General features: G+C 28.1%; 1 protein-coding gene across 8 annotated transcripts in view; it reads right to left on the bottom strand.

The window, feature by feature from the left end:
- Positions 1-4,040: 4,040 nt before the first annotated feature.
- Positions 4,041-12,131, bottom strand: part of LOC119610938 (protein phosphatase PP2A 55 kDa regulatory subunit) — an 81,973-nt gene continuing 73,882 nt past the window's right edge. For 5 of the 8 annotated variants that reach the window (XM_037966363.1, XM_037966399.1, XM_037966418.1 and 2 more), the window contains 3 exons: positions 6,528-6,679; positions 5,647-6,450; positions 4,041-5,486 (listed from right to left, as the gene is read on the bottom strand). In XM_037966363.1, the coding sequence (XP_037822291.1) occupies positions 5,118-5,486; positions 5,647-6,450; positions 6,528-6,679 (1,325 nt within the window). In that variant the 3' untranslated portion in view covers positions 4,041-5,117. The remainder of the gene's footprint in view (positions 5,487-5,646; positions 6,451-6,527; positions 6,680-12,131) is intronic. The other 3 variants (XM_037966372.1, XM_037966385.1, XM_037966378.1) reach the window with 1 other exon arrangement.

The following is a 12,131-nucleotide window of genomic DNA, read 5'->3' as shown; positions in this document are numbered from 1 at the left end:
TATAGTCTAGTCTATAGTCTAGTCTATAGTCTAGTCTATAGTCTAGTCTATAGTCTAGTCTAGTCTAGTCTAGTCTTTAGTCTAGTCTATAGTCCAGTCTATATTCTAGTCTATAGTATAGTCTATAGTCTAGTCTATAGTCTAGTCTATAGTCCAGTCTATATTCTAGTCTATAGTATAGTATATAGTCTAGTCTAGTCTATAGTCTAGTATATAGTCTTCTATATTCTAGTCTATAGTTCTTCTATATTCTAGTCTATAGTCTAGTCTATAGTCTAGTATATAGCCTAGTCTATAGTCTAGTATATAGTCTAGTCTATATTCTAGTCCATAGTCTAGTCTACAGTCTAGTCTATAGTCTAGATAATAGTCTGGTTTACAGTCTATTCTATAGTCTCGTCTATAAGCTATATAGTCTAGTCTATAGTCTAGTCTTTAATCTAGTCATAATCTAGTTTATAGTATAGTCTAGTATATAGTCTAGTTTATAGTCTAGTATATAGTCTAGTCTAGGAAAATTAGTTTAGTACATTAAAACCCCAAAAAGTACTACTTTCATATAAGTTAGTACTATTTCAAAATTTAAATTTTCCATGCCTGGATCATATCATTACCCAGCAAAAAAAGTGTGGAAAAAGATGTAGTATTTTCATCACAACTAGTAACTTGAAGTACTTCAAATTCGGGTGAAAAACTATGAATTTTACATTAGCGTGTCATTGGAGGGATGTTGTTCATTTTTGACAACTTTGAACTACATCTAATCTTATTATTAGAAGCAGTTAAAATCCTATATTTGAATGTCAAAAATAAACCACATTCTTTCAATGACACACTTATGTAAATTTCATTAGTCTTTCACCAAAACTTGATGTACTTAGAAAAAAAGCGAAAAATATGTTATCGCATTTTTAGATGTGATTAAGATGTCGTTTGTAAAGTATGACATCAAATATTTTTTGCTGGGTAATATCGATATACAACCAGGTTTAGTCGAGTTAAATTAAATGTGGACATACAAAGTTTAATGTTTGTGATTTGTAGAAACTGGACGCTTACTTTATTATATTTTGGACAACCTCGATCTTAACACTTTACTAACGCAATAAAACTTCCGATTTATTTTTTATCATAATTTGTCATTGTTAACATTTGTTTTATTTACTTTCATTGTTAATTCATTCAATTGTATTTGCTTGCAAAACTAAATAGTAAATTTTTTTTTTTTGTTTTTCTTATTTATTTTAAATTTTCTGTCCTTTTTTAATAAAATTTTCTTTTTTTTTTTAGCAATTTGTTGTTTTGTTATTTAATCTTAATATTTGTAATAATGTATGTTATGCGTGTATTTTATTTTTATTTTTTTAATATTGTTTTTAATGTATGAAAATGTAGCCAAGTGTTTCAGTGTGTAAGTTTTTGTTGTTAATTTAATGTAATATTACACTTTATAATATTATGTATTATTGTGTATATTTTTGTTCGTATTTAATTTAAACTTTTTTGTTGTTTAGTTCTATAATTGTTGATTCAAATTATTTACAAAATTGTTTTTAAATACAGAAGAGGCTGATAAAAAAAATATATATATTAACGTGCAAAGTAATGTGTTAATGTTTTATATGATTATAAAAAATATACAATATAATTTTTTTTTATTGTTAGTAAATTATTTTAAAGAAATATTTTGCTGATGTGATATTTTATTAAAAAACTAAAATATAATTTTTTTTTTTGGGAAATAATGCCTTTTTTGGTTAGCTAAAGTTTTTTTTATATAATTAATTAATTTTTATTGACTTATTATGTGTTTTCATATCTGGCGATAGACGCTTTTAAAAAGACTATTAATGTTTAATGGCGAAATTAACATTTCTATATATTTGTGATTGGAAAATGTTTCGAAGGAAATTTTATGATGTTAATTAAAATTTGGCCAAGAAATTAGTTGAAAAAAATATTATAAAATCGATTTTAATTAAAAACCTATTAGAAACTTAAGCATATTTGCAAAGATTTTATTTTTTAAATTGATTTAAAATTTGTATATTTCAAAACGTGTTACGTTTATGTTACGGCAGAACAGAACTTCCAGCTTGCCAAATTATATAAATGTGAATACATATCGCTCTTTAAGACTGACGATTTAAGTGAAATTTAACAGCATAAGAAGACATATTGTCGAGTTTAAGTTTTGAATTTTGACCTCATGAGCTTACCTGTTTTTTGCTATCAACGGGTCCAAATCTTTCCCGATTTTCCCCATTTCCTAAGAAAGTTCCAAGAAGATGTATATATAACATTTTATCCACATTTTATATATAAAATTCTAATTTATATTTAATTTACTCAAATCGCAAAGTCGATAAGCCATTTTAGATGATCCATTATGTTTTTAATTATTTTGTGAAGTGTTTCTATAATCCCTGGAATGGATAATACTGCTACTCCTAAGCAATACGAAAGCAATACTTCTAGAAAATAAGAAAGAGACATACTAGATAACGTGCAGGATAAAAATAAGAACACATCTTCAGATAATCGTTTGGGACATATATAAGAGATATTTTCCCCTATCGCCAATAGAAGTGAAATTTTTGTTTCCTTGAAAATTTCATTCCCCTCGAAGAGAAAATTTCTATCGTGAACGCAAGTTCACAATTCATTCACAATAATTAATCAATCAAAAAATTTCATAAGGGATTTTTTTCACGTCATAAAAGTTAGTGAACGAAAAAAGTGAAAGGGAACATATTTCACGTGAAATGTTGATTGGCGATAGGGGTGATTATCTGTAGTCTTCGTCCTGGGAAAAGCGAAATTGTATCAAATTATTTAAAAAATTACGAAGTTGTAGCATGCACTCGGAAACTGATTCTGAGCCGATTAGTATACTTTAAGGTGAATGTGGGGCCAATATCAGCAAAAACGCATAAAACCCTCCTTACTATAGTGGAGTAGGATATAAAAGTATTGCTTCAATGATTCCCTTCTAAAAAATTAAAACTCAACACAAATCAAGTTTTCCAAATTTTCCGAAAGTCTTCCATTAAATGTCTGTTTTCCTAAACTCACTTTTGTTTTTAGAAAAGCAGCCAATTTTTTTTCGAATATCCAAAAGGGACCAAATTCGTTTAGGGATTACATAATTGTCATGTCATATCACCAAACAGTTACCAGTTTAAATTGTAAATTTCATTACTCAAGAATTTTCATAAATTGTTGTTTTTTTCTTTTTTTAATTTAGAAATAAATTAATTCTTTAAATATGGAAAATTTATAGTTGCCCATTAGTTTCTTAGGTTTTAAGTTCGAAATGGAAATCTCCCATACTAAACTGTAAACTAAATTATCGATTTAATTTTTCTTTCTATTGAATTATTGATTAAGTTGATCTATATAGCTAATTGTTGTTTAAATACAATACATAATACAAATGACTTGAGCTTTCAAAATTAATTTTAAATTGTATGTTTTTGTTTGTATGTATTTATTTTTTTTTTATTCAAATTATTAATTCGTCTTATAATAAGTTTATCTTTTTTTTAATTTTTAACGCATTTTTCTGTTATTTGAAAGTAAGAAGTATGAAATAAATATTTTAATTGAAGATAAAACAAAATTTGTTGTTTATATTAAATAAAGTAAAAATATTGTGACTTATATAGTAAAGCTTAACAGTCAAACCGTTGTCATTTTTATGTTTTAAATCAGTTTTAAAATTTGATTTTTTTTATTGATTTTTTTCTTTCGAAATTTTCACGTTTTCTCTTTATTACTTTAAGCAACAGATGATCTGAGGGATAATTTAAATTTATTTTTTAATGAATAATTTTTTTTTTTATATTTTTTTCTTTTCATTTGTTTTTAAAAAACACATTTCAGCAATTTTTAACAATTACAAAATGTTAATATAAACTTACAAAATGAACAGGGAAATCAAAAATAAAAGTTTTTGTTTTAATGATTTTTACGAATTTTGTTTTCTTTTATTAAAGTTTATTCTTATTTCTTTATATTTTCCTTTGTTTTTTTTTTTGATGAATGGATAGTTAGAACAGGGGTATTAAGCGGATGGAGGAGAAGGAGTTTTTGTTTACTTATTTTATTTATAATAATTTGTTTTGTTTTTATTTTTTAATTTTATTTTAATTTAGTATTTTTACTCATATTCTTTTCATAACATTACAAAAAAAATAGCGCTTAACTAAAAAAATAAAACGCTAGTTTACTTAAATTTTAAATTTCTTCTTTTGAGTTTTATATAAAATAAAGTATTTCCTATAAAAAAAACAAAAAAGAGTTAAAGAGTACGTGTTTAAAAAAGGCATTTTATATTTTGACACTATGGCATATGATTTTTAATAATAATTATAGTAAAGACAATGAGATATAAAAAAGAAGAATAGAATACAATAAAGCTTTAATTAAGATTAAGGATTCGGAGAAACAAATTAAGGAAAAATCAACTTAAGAAAATTAAAATTACAACAAGTTTTAGATTAGACTGTAGAGTTTTTATTCAACAAATAAATGCTAAAAGGTCTAGTAAAATATAAATAAACAAATGGAAATAAAAAATCTTTAAATGTTAAGAGAAGTACACTCAGTTTGCAAAATGGAAATTTGAGTGATTTTCCTAAACACTTTTAGGCGATTTTTCTTGTATTACTAAATACGTTTGTTTTGCACTAGTTTTAATATATTTGGAAATATTCCAAATACAAGTTATTACTAGTTAAAACAAATAATAAAAATTGTAAATGTTCAACTATTTTACTAGACCTTTTGCTTTGAATTTGTTTCAATAAAAATCAACTCTTAAATTAAATAAAATTAAAAAGTGACAGTTAAAGAGTATGGTGGGGGTGAAGAAACTTAAGACTTTTAGAAATAATAATTTGATGCAATAGAAAAATAAACGATACTTGTTTTTGTTTTATGTTTTTTTTTTTGTATTTCTTTGAGAAATCTAAAGTTGAAAGGCTTGTTTTCAGTTTTCTTTTTTTTCTTGTTTTTTGTTTTCTTTTCTTTTAATGTTTTTTTTCTGTTTAGAGGAAAGTTATAGTGTATTTAGAGTACATAATAACAATATTATAAAAGAAGATGAATGTAGGCTAGAATTTATCCTGAAATATGAACAAATTATTGGTGGCTGCAACAGCTATTATATTCTCTTGCGGATGCCAAGCGGTATGTAATATTTTCTTATTGAAATCTAAACAATCAACACTGATTTCATCTTTTTTTCGTTTGCCACCAGTGCAAACTTTACGTGGTTTTAGCACCGTTTTCGGTTTTATAATGTCTCTGGAGGCCTCTAAGGTGACATCTTTTTTTGTATTACGATCGAATACACGGAAAAAGTTATTATAACTGCCGGTCATTATTGAGGTATCTTTGCCATTCCAACAGCACTCGAATTTATCGAAAATGCAATCATTCTCATAGAGAGAACATAATTTGGCCCGTAGATATTCGTGGACCTGGAAAATAAATAACAAAAGAATATTAACAAATTGGGAAAAAAGTATATCTTATGAAATTAAAAGGAATTTTTAAGTAATAATTCTTCTTATGTTTGTAAAAACACTTAAATAAAAATACAGACCAAAACAAAAACTATACGATTAGCAATCAACTTACCGGATACGTTTCAATGGGTTTTGTTTCCATATGCAAATCCCATACTTTAATACTCAAATAATCTCTGGAGATCATGTAGCGACCCGAATTGCTTAATTTCACATCACTTATTGAACTAATGATCTCGCTAAAGAAACTACGATTTGTTGGATTTTCGGGCTCTTCGAATTGTTTACTGTGTCGGTCGCACAGTGCCGACGAGCGCATATCACACAAACGTATTGTGCCCTTTGAACTTGAGTACACGAATACATTGCACTCGGTTGGATGGAATTCAGCAGCTGTTATCACTTCGGTCAACTCTTCCATATTGGTCGGTTTAATGTCGACAATATTGAAACTTTGATCGGTCACTTCCAAATGCCACAGATTGATTCGTAAATCATCTGCCGATAGATAAGTCTCTTGATCTGAATTAACACTAATCGAATTGATGTGATAGGTATGGGCATTGGCGAAAATGCGTCTGGGTGATGCTTCGACCATTAGAGGGATTTGTTTAACAGAAGGAACTCGTAAGGCGGTCACATTTTGTGGATCCCTTGTTAGGCCATTCTCCTCTTTGGTATTGTAGCCTTCAAAGGATTTGTCGCGCTCGCTGACTTTCCACAATTTAACCGTTTTGTCATTGGTCGAGAGCAGGAAGTGTGCAGGATTTTTTCTTCTTAACCATCGAATTTTATTGATTTTCTCTTCGATCTCCAACGATTTGAGATAATCGAATTCGGGTTCATGCGATTGGAATGTCGAATAGACATTGTATTCACCACGTCGTGGACTTGCCGTTTTTGATGCAGGATCACGCTGTGTTTATTTTAAAAAAAATATAAATTTTATTAAACATTTTTAAAGAAATTAACAAATGTAATGTTTTAAATCACCTGAAAAATAACGACACGTCCACCTTTATCACCAGTTGCCAGCAACTCGCCATCGTGATTGAATTCAACACAGGATATAATATCTGCATCGGTGACATCATCATCTAAGGCTCCTTTTATTTGTGAGAAGCACCAACTAGCTTCTCCATTACCTTAAAATATTACAATTAAGAAATTTTCCCATAAATATATTATAGTTGACAGAAATTTCTTAAGATTAGGCTTTAGAGTTAAGGAAGAATATACGATTTCAGATTAGGTAAAAATTCATTCAACAATTTCTCAAGATATAGTTCAACTGGAATGGAAATTATTGATTTTAATACAAGCTATAAATTCAAGCACTTTTCAACTTAGTAATACTTTTATCTATCATTTTAAAGTCTTTAGTTTGTTATAAATGTTTTAAATCTTCGTTGCTCCATGAAGATTCACCGCAAGGACAAATACAAATCTATTTTTAAACAATTGTTTTGTTTTTCCCAATCGATTGTTCTTTTGAAAATATACACAAACATTGATACATTTTTCTCTAGTCGACTATCATTTACAATTTCCTGTTATTTTTATTTTGTGATAGTCAATTTTTTCCAATATCTACTAAAAAGTTCAGCTACCTTTGACATGTATCTCTATCCATATAAAATGTATATGTACGACTGAATAGAGGTTTTTACATTTTACTACTAGAACTACAACTACGACTACTACACTATTGACTGTTGACACACAACACGGTGTTTTTTTTTTAATTTTCATTTCGTACACAATAGTACGGTTAGTCTAAAAATAGCATACAGAACGAAATAAAGAAAAAAAATAATATTTTTTTATTATTGCGAACCACCCGTAAACAATTACAAATAGATATACAGACATACTATGTTCAAATATCTAGAAACATACCTCGACAGACATTCGTACATATTTGTATATACTGCATAAAAACATTATTATATTTATAAAATTTATATATATGTATGTAAATGCAGAATTTTAAAAGTATTAATTGTAAAGTTAATTATAAAACAAGTAAGAGTGTTATATTCGGCTATGCCGAATCTTATATACCCACCACCAAACCTCGTTTGACTCGAATGAAACTTACTTATGTCTAATTTCATCTATATATTTTTAGGCCAGTTATAAGCGTTAAAGTAATTTTCTGAAGGGGACATTATATAGGGGGGTAGGGTCAATTATGGGTCGATCCTCATAAAATTTGGTAGACAGAATTTGGTTCGTATAAAATTTATTTGTGTCGAATTTCATCGCTACACTCGTATTTTTAAGTCATTAATGAGCGTTGCAGTCATTTTCTGAAGGGGACCTTATATGGGGGGTAGGGTCAATCATGGACCGATCAACATAAAATTGTTTAGATAGATTTTGACTCGTATGAAACTTACTTATGTCGAATTTCATCTATATACTAGAATTTTTAAGCCAGCAATGAGCGTTAAAGTCATTTTCTGAAGGGGACCTTATATGGGGGGTAGGGTCAATTATGGACCGATCCTCATAAAATTTTGCACATTGATTTTGGATCACAAGAAACTTACTTATGTCGAATTTCATCGCTATATTCGTATTTTTAAACAAGTTATGGCTGTTAAAGCTGCTTTTCGAGGGGCCACTTGTATGGGGGCTATCCGAAGACGTGGACCGATATTGCCCATTTTCAATACCAAACAAACCTTACCTATAAGAAATATTTATGTGAAATTTCAACCCTCTAGCTCTTTCCATTCGGACTTTATCGTGCTTTCAACAGACAGACAGACGGACGGACGGACAGACATGGCTAGATCGTCTTAGAATTTAATGAGGACCCAGAATATATATACTTTTGTGGGTCTATGACCAATATTTCGATGTGTTACAAACGGAATGACAAATTCAATATACCCCCCATCTTTTTTGATGGTGGGTATAATAAGATCTATAATATCCTTTTTATTTTTAAAGGTAATCGTTACCTACTCTGAAAAATAATATGTATGTATATATGTACATCTGTAATTAAACTAGTATTAATTCTTCAAAAGTTTCTCAAGATTGGAAAATAACTTGTTCCATAACTATTCCAAAGAAGACACAAACGTTCTTTAAAGCTTCCCTAGCACAAAGTAATTCTGAGGTTGACAAATTTAAGGAAACATCTCATATGTTTCATAGTACGACTATTTTTCTGAAAGGTGGATCCGAGTAAAAGAAGAATCTATTTTTAAAATTTGCCAAACACCTCCAAAATCTTGAGATATTGTAAAAACCGGGATTTTGTACCTTTAAGCACTTATAAGTCAGTAACTTAGTTGAATCCCAACCGATTTTAAGTTTCTCAACGGATTAAGAAATCAGAAGCTGAGGCCTTTATAATGACATACATATATGATGTTTAAGTAACCTGTATACATTTCATCGGCAAATATGTTTTTGATTTTAGTTTTGCCCCGTTTTCCAAGTTTGGAGATGTTTTTAAAAAGTATTTTATATAGAAATCGTACTATTTATTAATGCACTAGAAAAATATGCCTGTTCATATATAAAACGCTACTTTTCTTTTTAAAATCCATTGGTAATTGACATCGTTATTTTTTTATTGATCGGACCTTCCCAGCAAAAACTCGTTAATGGGTTGTACTTCCATAACCACTTACTTTTCAATGAATACTACTTACCGTCTGCATTACTTAGAAGTACTCTAGTAATGACTTTCTTATAATATGATATAGACGTACTTTATTTTCGGCTTTGTCTTTTTGTTTGCACATTTTATTTAATTGCGTTTTAAGAATTGTGTTTTACAAAAAATAAAACAAAATTAGTTTTGTATGTGAAAACCATTATTTGAAGCGCAATAAAATAGCTGAGCAGTGGTGCAAACCGAAGTCCCTGGTTCGTATTCTAGCTGGCTCTTTTTAATATTAAAAAACAAAACAACTTACTCAACAACTGTTTTGTAAGAGAAATTGCAAGTACTTACTTCTTTAACTCCCTATTTGTAAGTATTAAAATAATGACTTAAAATGCTAATGAAGAAGTAGTGAAAAGAGGTTTTATTAGCTTTTTAACTCATTACTGTTCAATGTAAGTTTTTCCTGGGTTATTTAAACCTAGTCCCCATACAAACCCAAACAAAAAGTGTCTTTAATTCCATAATTCTCTTAATTATATTAATATCACGATAAAATTCAGCATAAATAACTTTTATATTAACGTAAATAGTTCCCCCAATTTTTTGCCAGATTTACCAAAAGTAATTAGTGTTTATAAAGGAATTTTGACCTTTAAGTCATTTTCTGTACTAGGGTCAAATGAGGCCCGATCATAACGAAAATCGGCAGTAGAGATACTAGAATATTTAACATAATTATGAGCTCAAAAGACCTATTCGGATGTATGTTTTATGGGGCAAGGCGAAATAATGTACCGATTTTTTTCCATGGGTTAAAAGAAGGGTATGTGCCAAATTTCATCAAAATTGCGACCTATATCGAAAATTTATTTTAACAAACATACTGAGATATGGATATTTATGTGGATATAGAATTACATATCGTGACCCTATATTCAAAAAGTGCGAACTCAATTTTGGGCAAAGTGAGTTTTTGATGCAAAAGGATTCCTCAATGCATGATCCACGTCTGGTATAAATTTGAAACCAAAAAAGTATTTTTTGCACTTTTAACAACAATTTTTGTTAATATGCTATCTCAAAGTTAAATTTTTATTGAAGAAAATAAGTGCTAACTTCCATACAAATTTTACAACATTTTTTAAAACTTCAATTTTATTTAAAATTTATTTTGTATATTAACAAGATGAACATGCTGAACACAAAACAGGTGAAGATTAATAAATTGAATGTATTGTTTTTAAGATATGATCATTTATATATTTGTATATAAAACCAGTTTTATACTTTAAATAATGTTTTTCCGAAAATTGTAAAGTTATTTCAGAAATCGTTTATAACACTAAGATCTATAATATTCTATGGTTCCAATTTAGAATTTTGATTATAAAAAAGTCTTTAAATGTGCAAATTATGGAGTATTATTCAAAAAATATTGGTACTTTTTATATTCAAAAACTTTTCATAATTTAAAATATTTGTACTGAGAATAAGGAATAGTAACCAAGCAGATATGCCATGAGTTTTTCTACTTAAATGGTGTAAATGCATCTTATTGGACTTACTGGTTTGACTTAAATCCCTTAAAAAAAAAACATTTCATAAAATTATAAAATAACGCATATTATTAGTAGAAATTTTTGTTCTATTCTTTGAACAAAACATGCTAACTTAGAACAAATATTTGTTTTTTTGTCGACCAAAAAGTGCTATCTTAAATAAGTCGCTAAAATGTGCAAAATATTAAAATTTTTTCATAGGTAAGAATTAGTAAGGATGTTAAAAAAGTATTATGGAAGAAATATTGTTTTTGAGTGCAATATTTCATGAATTAAATAGTTTTTTTGCTTTCCTGAAAACTAGACTTTATTGATTTAGCACTTTTTGAATATAGGCTATCGATATAATATATCAAGTCAATTGACATTTGACAGAATACAATAAACCAATCTTCCACTTGATTACAAATTGAAAATTTACGTTGCAATAGATTACTCCTTTAAATACAGGGGATTCATGATGATCGAGAGCTGAGAAATACCTCGTTTTGCACGATTTTTTTTTTTTGTCGGCATAAAGGTTTAGGCTTATAAACAGTTTAGATCTGCCGATTTTTTTTTTTTTTTTTTTTTTGAAGGGATAGTATTATAATTAACAGAATTATGAGCTAAAAAGTGATATTTTCGGTTCCGTTTGTATGGCGGCGAGGTGTAAAAATAGACCGATTTCAAAAATTTTCAACAGTCTTCGTCTTTGGTGCTACAAAAGATCATATACCAAATTTTGTTGAATTATCTTTAAAAATGCAGAAGTTATAAGGGTTTTATTTTTTCAGTCGTGGTTTACCTTTTCATGGTATTGCCCATATTAAAAAAATACTATATACAGTTGCGTTCAAAATAATAGGAGTGAAAATTTCAAAAATTTTATATATAAATTTTTTAGTGAAAGATTTAGATTTTTAATTAAATATTTTTATAATTTATTTATTTAACTTGTTCTCTAATTTTTATAATCGTTATTTTAAATATTTAAGAAATTTATTTAAAAAAATATATATTTTTTTAAATTTATATACAAAATCTGTTGTTCAAAATAATAGGAGTATTCGATTTAAGTTCAAATATTTTTTAAAATAAAAACAAAAACGAAGGGAATTTCATCTAAAATATTATTAATTAATGTGTGGCAGTACAGCATCAGTCATTTTTGTCAAGATTTTATTTAGAATTTGGGTATATGAGCCTCCGGATCTTAATGTCTTTCCGACAACGGTTTTGAGGGGCTTGATGACACATGTCGTGGCCGATTATCCACAAATATGCAGTTATTTATTCAGACAACCTTAAAAGACGTCTTATGCAAAGTCTTTTAATGTTTTGCTTTAGAATCAGTATGTCGACAACCATGTAATGGCCTACTTCCTATGGAACGACCTTCCACCAATTTGGAATCAATAATGTTTT

This window comes from Lucilia sericata, unplaced genomic scaffold, assembly GCF_015586225.1.
Source record: "Lucilia sericata isolate MDLA Ls3-8-SP2 unplaced genomic scaffold, ASM1558622v1 Contig000029F_arrow, whole genome shotgun sequence".
Lineage (NCBI taxonomy): Eukaryota > Metazoa > Arthropoda > Insecta > Diptera > Calliphoridae > Lucilia > Lucilia sericata.
This window is presented reverse-complemented; position numbering and strand designations above follow the sequence as displayed.